At 39.5% G+C, this 18,342-nt stretch overlaps 1 protein-coding gene across 1 annotated transcript in view; it reads left to right on the top strand.

The window, feature by feature from the left end:
- The window catches only part of FBN2 (fibrillin 2), a 1,174,837-nt gene that overhangs the window by 737,729 nt on the left and 418,766 nt on the right, over positions 1–18,342 (top strand). Inside the window, exon 11 of the mRNA XM_078675609.1 lies at positions 14,648–14,785. Coding sequence (XP_078531735.1) covers positions 14,648–14,785 — 138 coding nt within the window. The remainder of the gene's footprint in view (positions 1–14,647; positions 14,786–18,342) is intronic.

The raw sequence follows: 18,342 nt of genomic DNA, 5'->3' as shown, positions 1-18,342 counted from the left end.
GTAGGAGAATCGAAAAGATAATCCATATGCCGTGCTTAATATCGCCAACGGCATTGTGCCATAATATTCTAGCATGCGATTGCGGAACAGTGTCAGCAGCTGCAGGGCGGGAGGTTGCATAGGAGGGACATCCATATTTAAAAATGTAAAAAAGCACAAGAGCGTCCGCTGGTAATGCAAGTAAAAATGGCAATCCACGAAGCAGAGTGGAAAAAATCGAATGAAAGAAAGCAGGGATGACTCCAAAGATTTTCTCAAATGAAGTCACGAGACCACTGGTAACAACTTTAAAAAAGTGCGCCAGGGCCTTTGTGGAGGATGCGTTAGAGATAGTCCGAACCATCTTGCTGAAATGGAAAGGCAAATCTGAATTGAAAAGGGTCTGCACCTCTGTACGGGTGTTCGCTATGTGAAGCACGAAAGTTTCACGGGCCGAAATCAAGGCCACCTCTCTCTGAGACAAAAGAGCTCTTATTCTTGCCATGCCGTTGAAATCTGCTCCCAAGGTTGGTATTTGTGGCGAGATTGAAAACTCCCTATGTTCATGTGTGGGAGGAAATAGAACATTTCTGCAGCAAATAACCCGTTCACTTACTGTTACGATAAAAGGAATACTTTTAATTAACCCAGAACAATCTTCATTATTGAGCATCAAATAACTACCATTTTCCAACAACTTGAACGTGGGGATGATAGCAGGAACTGGCGTGCCTTGCAACACGCAAGCCATATATGGTCGGTGTTTGTTGCATGAACCGTGTAACTGTATGTGCCTACACATTAGTGAATGATCTGGCGTCTCAGTGCATTCCTCTCTATTCAGATAAACTTCTTGATCATCTTTGAAACATCTGTATGTGTATGGAAGCGACCAGACCTCATGAAGAAAAGCACTACCTAAAGGTTCATAACGACCTATTGGTATATATTTCATACAATTTGAAAACTTATATAAAGCAAAAGGCAGCGTTATTAAACCGTGGATAAGGCACGTTGCCAAAAAACCCGCAATCCTCTGCTGATGATGTCACTGAGCATGTCATGAATGATGTAATATGTGACATCATCAGCAGTGGATTACGGGTAATAGTATCTCTAGTTTACTCCCCTATAGCTGTCTTTCTTTTAACATAAGTGTCTGTTTCCTTCCCTTATACTTACTGTTTTTGGTTCGCTTCCGGTTCGCGTACCGGCGAGCGAACTGGGAAGCGAACTAAGAGAAATAGAGGTTGGCACAGTTCCAAATATTGTACCAATTTTTTAATAACGGGGAGGTAGTTCTGAAAAGAACTTTTTTTTTATTGTTTTTGTTGTTTTATATTTTTTTTATTATTTTTCGGAACATTTTTTTACTTTTTTTGAATTTTTCTGAACAGTTTTATATTTTTTTGGGTTTTTCTTGGAGGGGGCAATGAAAACGATTCATTGTAAAGGGCTCAACAGGAGCAACAAAACAAAAAAAGAAGTATTTATTATTTTGGGCGTTTCGTACAAACTTGTATATGATAGTCAATAGCTCTGTTGATCAGAGTGATGCTTCTTTCTCCGTAGGAAATGAATCCATCTCAAAATACGCAGATGTGTTTTACTTCACCAAATTTCATTTTTATATTTGGCACCATCTCCCTGCCCTCTGGTCCCGTTACTTCCGGTACAACAGATCTTCTGGCCATAATAGGGAGATTATCTAGGTCGTTCCGAAACTGTGCAGCACTGTAGTTGTTAGGATGCCACCTAGTCATATGGCGATGCATTGTGTAGTTTCCGAAACTGTATTTTTTCTCGGTTCCTCTGGACAGTCTATCTTGACATATAAGGCAAGTTACGTATCTTGCATTTACTTTTTTCTGACCTTTGGGAATTTAAAAAAATTGCCAAATGAAGTTTTCTTTCCGGTGAGACGTCCTGGGCTGCTCAGGCAAAAACTGCCTCTCTTCGTGCTCGTCGTCCTGTTCCTCTTCTTCCTCTTCTTGTTGAATTATAACTTGAGCAGGTGGTCCACTCTTCCTTGGATGTGGTGGAGGTGGTGGGGAAGCACCAGCTGAAGCTACTAAAGAAGCCATTGCTCAGTGATCACAACGGGTCTTTCTCTCACAATGATGAAAGTCAGAGTGAGGAAAGAAGGAGGGATTTTCATCATTTGGGAAAAACAAGAGTTCTCAACCAATGAAAAGTGTTCATTTTAGATTATATGACCTAGTCTTACATCATTCGGAAACCAAAAGTGAAATGAACCAATGAAAAGTGTTATTACCAAGTCACATGACCTGCTGTGTTTACGTTAAGCGCTTTGCAGGGCCTCCCGGTTTGCTTCCAGAAACCTGCGCTTTGCGACTCGCTTCGCGTACCAGTTCGCTAACGTAGCACGTCATATGACGTATCACGCGACAACGCGAAACGTCATGCGGACGGGAGGCGTCACGATGTTGTTTTCTAACGCGGTAGTTGCGGTAAAGAAACGTTTACCGGCTCGCGGTCTATTTCGCGGCATCAAGGTCAGCTAACGGGAAGCTTCCCGATTCGCGAAGCGGGAACGAAGAAAAAAAAATATTTAAAAAAAAAATTATTCATAAACATATAAAATATATTTTTGGATTTAAAGAAGAATACATTTTACAGCTACAGATATTAGCTGTTAAAAAACCAATGAAATTCACTGAAAAAACCATAGGTTATAGACCATATATAGTTAGGAATTAGCATTTACAAAACCTTGAAAATTCACTGAAAAAACCATAGGTTATAGACCATATATAGTTAGGAATTAGCATTTACAAAACCTTATTTTACTCACACAAAACCATTGAAATTCCATATATAGTTAGTTGCACTAACTATATATCGCGCACCCGCAATCCACTGCTGATGATGTCACATATTACATCATTCATGACATGGTCAGTGACATCACTGATGACATCACTGATGACATCTCAAATGACATCACTGATGACATCACTGATGACATCTCATTTGACATCAATGACCACATCACTGATGATATCATTCATGTGACAATACAATGCATCTCCTCACATTTTAATATAACCTCTGTTTCACCCAGTGTTAAATACAGAGTATAATTTTTGAAACCATTGACACACCAATACTAGTTACTACATACGCACTCACTGATTCCTACGTCTACACACACCTTCACTCATTCACCCATACAATCATTCATACATACAATCACTCATCTTTACAACACTATCATATGCACTCATACACCTATACAGACAGTCACAGTCTGCCACTCATCCATGGAGTTACTCACTCACCTAGTCAGTCATGTAAAGAATCAATGACACTTCCATTTTCTTGTCTATACAGTTAAACATAGAGCACCTTACATTTTCAAACATATACTAACACATACTTACCTTCTTATACAATCATTGATACAAGTACACATTGATCAGCACAGAGTCACACACCTCCCAGCCAGCCACACACACACTCAGTCTCCCATACAAATACTTGGGCAATCAATCAATAACCCATATAGTTACTCATACAGCTACTGATCAACACATGCAGCAGTTTACAGAACAACAGACATAATGATGTACAAATTAAGACAGTTTAGTCACTAACCCATGCACTCAGTGAGACACATTTAATCACTCACTCATACAGTTAGTCATGCACCTACTAAATCCTTCGTCCAGACACTTACACATCCACTCAATCTTCAATATGTAAGACATATTTAAACTTTACAGAAACAAAAAATCACTGGATGTTGTTATCAGTCATGTCATCAGTGATGTCATTTGAGATGTCATCAGTGATGTCATCAGTGATGTCACTGACCATGTCATGAATGATGTAATATGTGACATCATCAGCAGTGGATTGCGGGTGCGCGATATATAGTTAGTGCAACTAACTATATATGGAATTTCAATGTTTTTGTGTGAGTAAAATAAGGTTTTGTAAATGCTAATTCCTAACTATATATGGTCTATAACCTATGGTTTTTTCAGTGAATATATATATATGTATGCCATTGAAGAAGGGAACTGCCTGTTCCTGAAACACGTCTGGCTGGGTTAAATGAACTATGATGCACGGAGATGACCGTTTGCCCACCTGTAAGCTTTGACCATTAAAGAATCGAGTATGATACGCTGCTGTTGGCTTTTCCTCATTGGGGCTTACCTATGTTGATGTATGTATGTATATATATATATATATATATATATATATATATATATATATATATATATATATATATATATATATACACTTTTTTTCAGCCACGCTAACTCCACAGATCCCCCATGAAGTTACACGGGGCCGCGCTGAGCCTTGTGAGCAATCCGCAGTCATAAAACTACCTTTGCTGTGGTCCGTTCCTGTTGGTGTGGCGGCACGGAGGTTGGCGTCCGTGCACGGAAGGATTCGGCTTATATATATATATATATATATATATATATATATATATATATATATATATATATATATATATATATATATATATATATACTTTTTTTCAGCCATGCTAACTCCACAGATCCCCAGATCCCCCATGAAGTTACACGGGGCCGCGCTGAGCCTTGTGAGCAATCCGCGGCTTTGCAAATGATGAAAAGAAAATTGAGGACATTTTCATGGCCATAAAACACCATTGCCCTTTGTTTTAAGCACAAACAAGAGGTCAGGAAACCTCTCAACTGACCCTTCACTTAATATTCACTATAGTTTTCAACTCTGGTGACTGTTCCCCGGCAATCAAAATGGTGGCCGCAACTTTTCTCGGAAGGTACGGCCAGCTAATCAGGAATTCGCTAGTGCGCATCAATCCACGGACTAACCACGGCCAGATTCATGGGTAATACATGTCCCCAGAAACCCAAATTTGTTTTAAGACTAATATCTCTAAAACTGCTTAAAGGATTTACAACAATTCACAAGAAGCATGATCTACGTACCATCACCTAGCTTCCAGCCAAATTTAGTTTAATTCCATCCAGTGGTTCGGGCAGTAGACTTGTTCAAATATACTATGGGAATTAAGCTATACACACAAAAAAAGGGAAGAGAGGCATGAATGATCCACGGAGATGCCCTCCCAGAAGATGTACAACACAAGCACTATGATTCTATAGTAATATTATGAAGAACAAAGAGAGGGGAAAGAACATTCTTTTGACTTAAAGTCCCTCACCCACAATTTCTAGGTGCTGTATCACCAAGTGGGCTTGACCTGTAAACCTGGAGGTATTTCTAATTTTTAGTGGTATGGGAAAAATATTGGCTTGATTTATTTATTGGCAGATGGAGTCGTTTCCGTTGGCCTGGAGGAGTACTTTACATCAACCAGGCAGAGACTACTCTGCCTGCCAATTTGTAAATGACAACCAAGTTGGAGGTCATTTATAAAGCAAAGGGCAAGATGTACCCTAATCTACCCCATTCAATTCCACCCCACTCCACCCCCACTCTACAGCAATCTACCCTACCCCACTCCACCTCAATCTACCCCACCCCAATATACCCCAACCCACTCCACACCACTAACTTTTAGCCATGCTGAACAGCAGCCACACTGGTGTACATAGTGGCTAAAACACATTGCCAAAGCCGAATAAATAGCTATAGAATAGGTGAGACATATTGACTTTGCCAATGCTTGTCTTGCCTTCCAACATCCCTGCAAATGTCATAAAAAAGGAACATGGATTGTAATTGTAGGGGATATTTTGTGGAGAAAAAAACTGATCGGGTCTACCATATATTGAGGGTACATGGGGTGAGAAAAACCCTCTCGGTGGAAACTCTCATGGTTATCTGCGGCTGTGCCCATCACAATCTCTTGGTTTGATGACCAACTGTTCTTGGAAGTTCATTTTTGATTAGGAGATTTATTTTCTGATTTAAAGAAAAATGACCTTTTTTAATGTAAAGATAAATAGTGTCATGGCAAAAATCTTTCCAATCTTTTAATAGTTTATTGAACTTGGACTGTGTGATAAACTTCTTATACTCCGTGACTTCTATGTTAATCTCATCATGTTTTATTTTGCAGATACCAATTTGAATTTGGGATTTTAATAAATTCTTACTGGCTTGAGTTTTGGTTAGCATTGCCTCAGATAGTTTCTTGGGGGATTTAATCAACAGAATTTACCAGTCCCTTGTACACCTCAATACAAATAGGGACCAGTCTCTTTTAAATGTTAGGTCATCAACGAAAATACAAAGTTCACTGGTGACTGCAATGCACAATGTGCAGTCTTTCCTCATTAAAATTCAGTCATTAATGCCCCATGTGTAATTGTTTATTTGATCTGTTTTTAATTCAAAGAGTGATTCCTAGCGTTCAACCTGGGAAAAGGTTTGGGTACTATTTGCCTTGCCCAGTAATTTTGGAGTGGCTAAAATTGCGGTAACATTGACTTCATTTTTTTAATCTTATCTATGGGTTCCAAAATACAAATATGCCAGGATACATACATAAGAATATTTAAACTACTTATTATCCCTACCAGGGGCAGCTCTTCCATGTGGGCGTAGGAGCGTCCCCCCACTCGTTTCTCACAGTGAAAGAAGCAGAAACATAAAATGATATTATAAAAAAATGATATTATAAATGCCATTTTATATTTCTGCTTCTCGAACAGCTAGAAAGCAGAAGGGTTTGGTTGGTTGGGGTCTGCTCGAGGGCAGAGGAGGAGTGGCTTGCCGAATGCTGCGGGCCCTGACTGTTTGGTGGGCCCTCTGTGGCCGACCAAACCACTCATGCGCCCTCTCCCCTTTCTCCATGTAGGCCTCCCCATAGACGCCTGTGTGGTCCACGTCCCAACCAATCACAATGCTGGCATTGCAGCATTGTGATTGGCCTAGGGGAGGGAGGCTGCCTGTTTCCTGTTCCTGCGGAGACAGGAAAGCAGGAGCTGACCAAGCAGTGAAGGTGCGGGACCTGTGAATGGTAAGTTTTATTTTGTATTATTTAAAACCCCCCCTCCCCGCGTGACCCCCCTTCCCTCACGACCACTCGACCGCCTCCCCATCTTGCGTGACCATCCATGAGCCATGCTGGCCGCAACTGATCCCTACCCTAAAACAGCAAGTGTTCCAAGTTCACAGGTCACACCCACACTCGGATAACACCTCGAGTGTGGGATACGATGAAGAAGCGCACCAAAATAATGGGTCAGTGTATTTAAATCAATAGAAAAGATTTTCCTTCTCATCTTTTTGTTCTTCATAATAATCCTATAAAATCAAAAAAAGTCAAGTAGATAAGCGTGTATGGTACATGTAGATATACATGCCCTGTACACTCTTACTGTGTAGTGTTGAACTTGGATGTTTGCAAGTTGTTTTTCTTGGAAGTCTTTCAAATCACAAGATGCGCTGTGACTTTGGATCAATTTAATTTTCAGCTGTGTTTTCCTGAAAGAATTGAGAGAGTGATAGATGGTGGAGCTGACTCACCTGGGATGATTAAGTACTCATTCAATCACTCTCTCTTGCGATTGATTCCCAATCCATCTTGCAAGTTTAAAACGTGCTGGTCGAATGTGCACACTTCATTCTGCAGCCTGCCTGCCATACATGTACTTTCCTTGACATTGTTACAATTACTGCACCAAAAAAAGAATACTTTGCCTTAACCCCCTGCTCTGAGTAAGGGGCTTGCTTTGCCTTGTCAGGTTCTCATTTTGTCGTGGCAATGTGTAATTTAATTACACTCGATATAACATTTCTCATGCGTAAATAAAGTAAGCAACCTTGTCCTTTCCCGTCTTTAAATCCATGTTGTTGTAGTGTTATTCTATGCGTATATATTCGTGGACAAATGAGTATGGGTAATGGATTTCTACAGTGTGTATTGAGAATTAATTGTCTAGTGTTCCTAACTGTAACATATCTCAAGGTCCTTCTTCTGTAGTTCAGTTGCTGAGCCTAGTCATATGTGAATGAAGACTGATTGCTAATTGTGTCATATTGCTTTGGATAGCAATAACACAGAAGATGCTGGAATTTTGTATTTGTTACTTGTAATAATGCTACGATGAGGCTGAGCTTTCTCTAATTTGTTCTGCAAGAATTGTCCGTAAGAACCCCATGGTTTTGGGGGAGCAATTGCATTTGATAAACCTCTTTCAGTTAGGCACACTGTTCGATTTTTTTTATTTTGATGTTCTTTTGGGACTTAGAAGGATTCTGACTCTTGACTGCGCTCTATAACTCTGCATTTGAGCCTTAATGGCATTTATTCTGTACGCTTCCATTTCAGATTTTTAGCTTTTCTCTTGAAAAAGAACTCAGTTATTCGGAGGTCTCAATTACTTGTGATTATTACTCTGCTATAATGAATGTTAGGGAGGGTGCCTTTTTACACAAGATCAACTTGAAGCAGAATTGCCTGAGGTAAATTTTGGGGTGATCTGAATGTGGGGTGTATTGAAGATTGAGTTACAGTTAACCATGGGGTGTGCGGAATTTTGCCTACTCGCATTCCACGAAGAACGCGCAGTAGGCAAAACCCCGCACACTCCTCAGCGGAGCGGAGTTGGCCCGCCACCCGTCTGCACCCTCCTATTAAAGATATACGTTAGCAGTGATTTAAAACAATTAAAAAACACTTACCTCTTTACTGCGGCGTCCCCGGGATACCCTCTTCCTCTTCCTCACCATTTGGAATCTGCTTAAGAAAACTGGGCATGCGCGCACACCCGCAGTTTTCTTAACCCCTTCGACGCTCATGACGAGCTGGGCTCGTCATGAGGTAGCCTCCTCGCACGCTCATGACAAGCCCAGCTCGTCATGTAAAGTGCGGTTTTAAAAAACTCAGCACAGGAGCAGAATTCCGCTAGCGCGCATGCGGTTAAGCAGTATCCGAATGGCGAGGAAGAGGGGCAGCACAGGGACGCCGCGGTAAAGAGATAAATGGTTTTTCATTGTTTAAATTTACTGCTAACGTATATCTTCAATAGGGGAGTGAAGGCAGGCGGCGTGCCACAGAGTTTGTTGCCAACTCCGTGGCACTCCGCGTAGCCCCGCTACGCACACTACGCCCAGGGTTAGTTATAGAGTTCTGCTCCTCCATATTTCTAACAGAGGATGGTGGCATTTTAAAGAAACACCTCCTTTCTCCTAAGTGTATCCAAAGATTTTCTTTGTTCCTAAAGCTCTGTCCGAAGGAATAGTGGATTCTCTGGAACTCCACCAGAAGGTTCTGATGTTAAAGATTCTCACAAAGTGACTTGCAGTGCGCTCCTGAATAATTTAGAGTGTAACTATGAGTAGAGTGAATTGATTTGTGAATAGTATATGTATTTGTGAATTGTGGGTTGAAGCAGGTGTTTGATAAATTGATTGTTATGCCCTAAGTGAGATGTGTGGATTTGTGATACTGACTGTGGGTTCGGTTGGAGGATTGCTTACTGTTTTATTGAAGCATTATTCATATTTGTAATCACATTTGTATTTCGAATGGTATTTGGTTATTGGATTTTTCACAATCCGTGATCTCAGGATGTTGGGTTTTTACTTGTTTACATAAGGTTATGTGTAGTGCGAGGTCATCCATACACACGGATTGGGAATTCTGAATTAACAAAGTTTTTTTCAGGATTGGATGCTTAGTTTGGGTTGGTGTAACTTTCTCCTAATCAACTAGTTCTTAATTATTTTAGTTAGATTAACTAGAAAATGGTTCATTTAGTTTAAAATTGAGTAAGAAAGGTTTTGCAATTATTTTCTCTATTCACAGAGAAGTCAGGCTGTGATTGGTTGATCATCCAGGGAACCATAATGGGATCGGTGAGATGTCACCCCGTAGCTGCACTGTCATTGCTGATGGAGCCACACTGTGATAAATTTACCTTTGACAGTGTAGCACTGGGATTGGTTGTTGTTTGCTATTCCGATTATTGTAATTTTAAGGTGATTTTAAGATTCTTTAAAGTGAAAATAATTGGAATCATATGAAAAAGTCTAACGTTTCTGTTGTGCCCGAAGAGACATTAAAGAGTACCTTTAATATGAAAAAAGCCAGATTTCTTGAGACAAACCATGTATGACATGAAGCTGAAACCCAGCCCCAAAAAGATTGAGGTACAAAGTAAAAGAGATTGAACGGTGACAGAGAAAGGGAGAAAGAAAATGGCTAGGTGAAGGGCTCATTTAGACAATAGCTTGGGAGGAAATGGGATCAAAAAGAGAAATGTTGGAGGGAGGAAATTATGGAAGGTGTAAGAGCCTGTCCCGCCTTAGGTAAAGGAACAAATGGTAAAGACGAGACAAACAAAGGAGAAAAGCAGACAAATGATTCTGATACACCTTACAGGCTCCTATAGAAGTGGTACCAAGTGCACCAACACAGTGATGAGAGCACTGAAAAGCCGAGTTTTAACAGGCTGTTGACTTACAGTCAGATGTACAAATTAAGCACACAATAAACTAGAAGAGTTAGCTGATGAATATGAGGTGGCTAGTACATGCTATGAACAGACGCTTACAGGGTAGGTAACATCTTTTTAATGATACCTTATTTGCAGATGGTGCAATTGTGGAATATGTGAAATCCTGGATATTTTTTAAAGGTGTTTCTTAATGCAAATCCCATTTGTGCTTTAAAATCAGATCTTCACAGACAGTCTGTGAGACTTTTTTGCCCTTTTGAAGCCTTTTGGGTTCTTTGTGATATAGCCACATTCAGGGAGGAATTGCCCATTATGAGATGACAATATTTTTGTAATGATTGTCTGTCGAGGTTGTGACCTTCATTGAGGACCATATTAAATCTCAAGGTTGTCTTCTCCATCCACCCCACCAACCATCAACATTTCCAAATAACTCTTTACCTGCCAGTATATAAAAATCATCCAGTCCCTTGCTCTTGAACATCTTCAAGATTGGCTAGTTCTCAAAATGTACCGAGTTAATCTGGAGTGTAATTTGAAGAACAGTGACACTAATAACAACATATATATTTCTGTTTTTATCCCCTAAATATGAAAATATCTAACGTCTCTCAGACGCTAGCATATTGGTAGGCAACTTGCTGAGTTTTACAAGACCACTGGCCAAAAAAAGACAAAAATTGAGGACGAAGCAAGCCGCTAATTATTTATGTGAGACCTCTCCAAATGGGTGTGCCAGGCGTAAAAAGTCAGCTTTTCTCCTCTTCCTTTCCATCATCTCTGATTACATTTTTCTGCCATTGGATTCAGCTGCAGAACATGTTAAATCAGATGAATCAAGGCAAAAGACTGATTCCAAGGCTATACAAAAGATGCAAAATCAAGAAGGGACAATGATTGATTGAAATCTCCCCTTCAGTCTGGAAAGTTTGCTATGAATTGTTGCAATACTTTTGGTTGTTCAGGATTGACTTGTGGTTGCAGGCAAATCTGGCCTGCTTGTATACAACATGGACTAAAATGAGTATGCTTTCAGAGGCAGTACATGAATGGTGCAGTGAAAGGCCCAGGAAGCAGGCCAATGTCTAATTTACCTTTTCAGCTACTAAATGTGTGCTTGGATTACCATGTTTTATCTTAACTCATGCTGACAGGATAGATAAGGACATTTTCCAATCTCTGGTGCATTGTTCGCAAATGCAGACATGAGGGACATAACCTTGTGTGTTCTTTCCTGAAGGAATAGGAGCAGAAAGTAGCATTATATTCCTGCATGCACGTTCTTGAATAAGAAGCATTGTTCGTTCAAATATCCTATATAATGATACTGGGGCTGAGCATGAGACAACCCCCTCCTCTCTACATTGAAACCCAATGCCTAGAAAAGGGGTAGGGTTAGACCAACTGACCAGTTATTGGAGGGAATATTGAGCAATGACATTTTCGACTTCAGGCCAGAAGACACAATGAGGCACACATGGAGACATATTAGCATATTTGTTTGCATATTATTTAGCATATTATTTAGGACTTAAACAACCATGCTGTTAGATGGGTGGTTAAATGTTAGATAAAATTAGTTAGATAGGTTTGTGCTGTGTGATGAAATATGATGGAGGCATATTTAACCTTTGCCATCATTTGCAAATTTGTTGCAAAGATTAGTATAATATCTGCAATTATTCCAATTCTCATGAGCTGTAGATGCATATTCATTAATCATTTTGTTTGCCTAGTGATTTTGGGGTACATAGTGGGCCTCTAGGTATGCTATCTGTGAATGAGGGATTATTTGACAGAGTTGTCTGACTCCTAACACTCATCACACCTGGAGTCTGACTCAGAGGGGTTGAGAGTGAAGATATTTTGCTCAAATGTTTATGGGGGCGCACCAAACAGAAGTCCAAGGAAAGTATTGTTCAAGTATATAGAAAAGTTCTTTATTTATTTTTATCCGTTCTTAAAATACAAATCATCAGGTATTTTGCAAAAAAGATCAGCCAACGCGTTTCACTCCTTTCCAGGGAGTTTCTTCAGGGCACAGCAGTCTTTCTCCGATAAAGTGGGGTTGGATCCTTCTTTTTCCAAAAGATTTTCTTTATTCCTGCCCATCTAGTGGTTCTTGTGTTGGTCTGTTATAAGGGTGATATATTCTTCCCCATATAAAATTTCACGCTTCCGATATTGGGAATTTATATCAAAGATATTCCAGGGTGTTCAGTCCCTTCCTTTTCCTGACCGTGTTCAGGTGTAAGGTCGTCGTAAACCTGTATAAGTTGACGTAGATGTATCACCGTAGCGGCATGGATGGTCCCAGAGTGAAGATACCTGCTGATTCTCCTTTTGACTGAAAAATGTATATTTACCTTGGCAGTCTATTGGATGTAGCCCAATACATTGGAGCTAATTTGGTGTGATACCTTTGCTAACCCCACGCTTAGATACTATAAGATATCAGTTCTTAGGAAGATACTCACTTTCCACACCCTAAATAGATCCTGATTTTGAGTTTTACAGGTGGTATACAGTCCTTCCGGATGTCAGAGGATATATTACCTTTGCCATTCTGATGGACTACCGTATATCAAATTTAGAGGTGAACGCAGCCCAACGGTCTTGTCTGTACCTTGAAGGGAGTTTTTTATTTTTTTTATTGCAAATACATATCACACTTTAGACATTTTCTCTCATGGTGAAGTGGTCAATATTGTTCTTCTGTCACTCACCACCAGGTTCTTCCTGGCAGTAATGGACAGAAAAAAGTACATTACACTATCCACCCTAAAAAGGATCCTACTCCATTAGGCTTGTTGAGGAAGCTTACTGTTGATTGAGTCAACCGGGGTTCCATTGACAAAAATGTTACGGTCTGCCTATCTCTAAATGAGGCAGGCAGACCAAGAGTTTGGCAGACAGGGTACTCTAAATCAGACCCTTGGTATTTAGAGAGGAGGTTAGCTAGGTAAAATAGAGGATGGATTTTGTTGGAACACTAAAAACCACTGGTGTTCAGGATGCTAGCTCCTCAGACGGGTTCTCCATTACAGGATAATGCCTCATACTTTTACGAAGGAAGAGTACGCAAAAGAAAATCTTCCAAAAAAGGCGGTCACACCACTCAATTCACTTCCAGTGACTGAAATAAAAAAACAGTTTGCAAGCCATACTAGTGAATTCACCTGACTCAACATCCAGAGGGGGCGATACTGGATTTCATAAAACATTAGACAGTTCGACAAAGAATGGTAGAGTTTGCATATTAAGAAAATATTTTTTTTATATTGTTCTCTCATTTCATTACCCGGCGAGTCACCACCCTTTTTGGAAGATTACATTCTGCTTACCCTACTTTCATAAAATCGCCAGGCATTATCAGCCCGTTATCATCCATGCAGCACTGTGAGATTTCAAAATTTCTATAACAAGAGGAATATGCTTGTCCACCCTTTCAACCAAGCAAAATACTGTTGGTCTGAATATATGAAATTTTCCCTGGCCGCCAATCAGAATGAGTGACCCATGCCTCTCTAGACCACATTTTGCAATTTACCTGTGTCTTTACTCTGCACACCTATAATACCAATATTTACCAATTTAGGCCCTCATTTTGATGACGGTCGGAAAGCCTCTCACCGCACAACATCTTCGGTTTCACTTTCGACTGCCATATTACAATGATGGGGGTCGTAAGTGAAACCAGCTAAACATTCCGGCTGGCTTCTGAACGGCTCAAGGAGCCCGTCGGCCAGTTGGAACCAGTACGTAATCCCTTAAGGAAGGTGTTTCCGCCATCGAGATTACAATGTCGGTTTCCCATAGGCTTTTCATGTCGTGCTTTCTGACATGAAAAGCCTGTCGTAAAGCGACTTTGGGTGCCACTAGCAGGGCCCCCTTGCAACAGTAGCCTCCAGTTGGGGGCACATATGGTGCCCCCATGTCAATCCTTGCACTGCTTGGCAGGCACCGTGTGGTGTCTACCACACGGTGCAGAGATTAACAAAAACTCCCATTTCTCTATGAGAGCCTGTGCTGCGGCCGGTTCCTGACTGCAGCACAAGTTCCCATAGAGAAATACTGCGGTCGGGACCCCCGACTAGAGGTTGGTCAGTCACAATTCCGCAATGGTGTCTAATGAGGCCCATAACTGCCTGATGCAAGTTTTGACTTGAGCCCTTATGCAGTAGTCTGCCACAGATATCCTCTGGTGTATGCTTTATGATTTTTCATATTTAGGTCGATAGATTGACATTTTACATTTTTTCCAGCTACTCTGAATCAGACCATTGACATCTGCAAGCAATACCCTAATCTTTGTCTCAATGGCCGCTGCATACCTATTATCAACAGCTACCGCTGTGAGTGCAACATGGGCTACAAGCAAGATACACAGGGAGAATGTAAAGGTAAGATTAATTGAATCCACAAAGTGTCTGATTCATAAATCGCTCCAATTAAATCAAGGTTTTATCATGGTATATGTATGTTGTGTTCAGCTAAGCTATGCTAGCTTGGGCTATGCTGTGTTATATTGTGTTGTGGTGTGCTGGGGTGCAGTTTGTTGCCTTACTGATGTTACATTAACTTACTTCAGACATAAAATATTCCAACATGGCGCTGAGATGCCTCAAAGGTACAGTCAAATTAGAATTGAATGCCACTGTTATTTCTTTGAAGTACTTTTTCAGTTTATGGAACTGATAGTGTCTTGACTGCAAGGAGAAAATACTTGTGAAACTTGAGTAAATGCATATAAATAACTATATATATAAAAGTAGAATGGCTGCAGTACCAAATTGACAAATGGTAATTAGAAAGGAACCAGCCTGAGACTCAAGAGGATGGCATGCCTAAAGAGTATTGTATGAATAGTGAGACGATTTTATCCGATCTCCAAACTATGACAATATCTGAAAGATGAACTCTGTATTCTGGTTTTATTCATCATACAGTGACAAAAACTATTGGAGTTATAGCATTTGACCGGAGAACCTAAGCAGTGTTTCAATTAAATCAGTGCTCATCAGTTCTTCTGCTGGCGTCTTGCCCTCTGAATACTTTCTTGGACTGCATTATTGCTATTTTGTCTGTAAAGAAGAGTTAACCTTGACTTCTGTTTGATGGAAAGCCCTGTGCAGAAAAGCCATAGAGACTTTGAACTGGGTTATAGTCCTAAATATTGACTACAAGAATATGGACCCATCAAAATATCAAGGTCAAAATGCTGACTGCAACAATATCATGAACTCTATATTTACAACAAAAATATTGATTTCTAACTATTGTCCTACAAAATTGTCTAATGTTAAAAATATTTACTTAATACATATATATTAGAATAAGCTTAAGTTTTACAATTAAAATGAGAATTAACAAAGTATGAAAAACCCCAAAACAGTGTAAATAAGTCAATAATATTTAAAAATGTTAAACATAATTTACCTTAAAAACAATACTTTAAAAAAGTATTGTACCTAATTAAAATCAATTTATTTTGCAATTATTCTTCACAAATATGTATTGTTAATTGCAAATAATAAAAAAATAATACACTTTTTTTACAATACGGAATATTTAAAATAAAAATAGTTCAATCATAAACCGGTTAATATAACCATTTTGTAAGCAACTATTTAAATGAAAAGAATAAAAATACCACTAAATAGCTTTGCAAGTACATTTAATTATTTGTATTTTAAAAAATATGAAATAATTGTTTAGAAATATATGAAAATGTAAAACGTTTTTTGGTAAATGTTCAGATATACAACAACACATACCCTAAAGTAACAACAGGTGAATAATTATTATACAAATATTTTACATGAGGCTAGGGAACCACACATTTGGAGGAGTCAGCTACAATGATGCCCTAGGTTTTTACCTTTGCATCCCACATGATCCTATGTAATTTTCTTAGCTGCCATTTGTTCTTTCTACTGAAATTGAAACCAAAGTAAAACCTGCTAAACGCAAGTACTGAGCATAAAACGTGTCATTTACATTTAAATATTGGTGCATTAGCCAAAACGGATTGAAGATTTATGTAAGGCAATTCTTTTAGCTGCAATACACAAGAGCATATTTATCAATAGTGCAGCAGTGGCATTGGGCCCAAAGACCTGACAGGCCCACTGATCCCTGATGTTTGCTGCATTTTACTGTTCAATCGGGGGTTGGGGCACCATTGTCCTTCCTTGCACTATGACCCATGATACCCTACCTACACCACTGGTCATTGAAATTGATTATAAGTCAATAAATGCAAACTACTAAAGTCTGAGGTGAGAAGGCATATGAAGTTTTCACCCACCATCTGTTCTACGTTCATCACACAGAGCAAGTCAATACATGCAGAATCAAGCAACATAGTATAGAAAGATGCACATTCTTTATGATCATTAAAAACGAATTAAATGTTTACAAAAAGAAATATAATCATGAAATAAATCAAACACTCGGTTTCAAAGTTTAACATGGATATCACTTGTGATATTTATATAGACGCAGTAGTGTGTCCATATTCAAAGATATTGCTGCTGCGCTTCATCCTCTGTCGTGCCAATGGTTGTTCATTCAATGATTTTTCATGAACGAACCAAGAAGGTTCACTCTGCTGGTCCACTTCAAAATGAAGGCAGTAACTGGAAACAAGCACCATAGTGTCCAATTTCCATCAGCAACGAGTTTTATCACCATATTCTTGCACCAAGAAGAGTAGGGGTCTGTTCGCAAAGCCTACAGGAAGTAAACTTGGCAGGTATGGACGTTTTCTGCAACTCGAGATACGAACCTTTTTTGTGGCGGAAAAACATAGCCCCCTGAGTATGGGTTACCTAGTTCTGGAGTAGTCGTGATTTACTAATAAAGTTCAGGAATATTCAAGGAGTAATCTTTTTGCCTGGCTTTACTGACATTAAAAGCAGAGCAATGGTAATAAGGCCCACAATGTGCTGTTTAGCATCTACAAAAAAGGAGAAAATTCCATGTTATATGACTCGTGTAAACTTAGTTCAAGAGACCAATGTTAGGGCTGAAAATACTTCCAATACACCTGCCAGGAATTCACAAAAAGTTTAATGGCAGGTGTAAATGGATTTAAACTTGCAGATTACTCCACCATGAGTGAGAAGAAATACGCAGAGGTCAATCTCATGCATTAGTAGGAAGTGGGTATTACAAGGCATGGCTAGCTTCATATATTTGGGAATGTCCACAGCCATGTACATGTGTGGACATTCACAAACTGACCTCCGACTTTTTCTACCATGGCAGTGATCAGAAATTTACCTCAGCTATTGGCCGGAGTTAGTTTCGTTCCAGGATAGAAAGGAAACTGATTACCCCCAGATTTAGTGTGGGTGTTGGGGAAGCGGTTTATCCATGCGGAAAATGCTTTCTTCTTGGACATAACAAAGAGTAGAGTGATGCATTTCAGATGCACAAATAGAAACGTTTCTGAATTCCCAAAAGTTGTAAACTTGCACCCATATATATGTCTACTTGTACAGATGCATTTTAATTCATTTTTCAGTAACAGGGCCCTAAATCCAGAATGCATCTGTAAGAATATCTGTCAAACTGCAAACAGAGCAGATTATCTCACAGTATATATCATCACCTCTACGGTTTCCTAAATTGCACTTTTTTGTTTTAAATTGCCCGTGTTATGGTTTCCATATCTTATGGCTCACGGATCAAGTTTCTTTAAACGCTGCATGCACCATCTTATGATTGCATTTCACACTACATGCTTGAGTTACTGTGGAATGCATAAAAGTCAGTGTGTTATACAAAACTACAGCTGTAGTTGGATCACAGCTTTTCTCAGCCTTACATTGTTTCTCTTTTGCAAGGAAGGCAATGTATGCAAAACAGACCAGCTGTGTGAGATCTAAACAGCAGCAAAGATGCGTGTAATGGTCCTGACAAACTACAGCCAAGTTCATTGAAATGAAAAAAA

This window comes from Lissotriton helveticus, chromosome 2_1 (assembly GCF_964261635.1).
Source record: "Lissotriton helveticus chromosome 2_1, aLisHel1.1, whole genome shotgun sequence".
Classification (NCBI taxonomy): Eukaryota; Metazoa; Chordata; class Amphibia; order Caudata; family Salamandridae; genus Lissotriton; species Lissotriton helveticus.
This window is presented reverse-complemented; position numbering and strand designations above follow the sequence as displayed.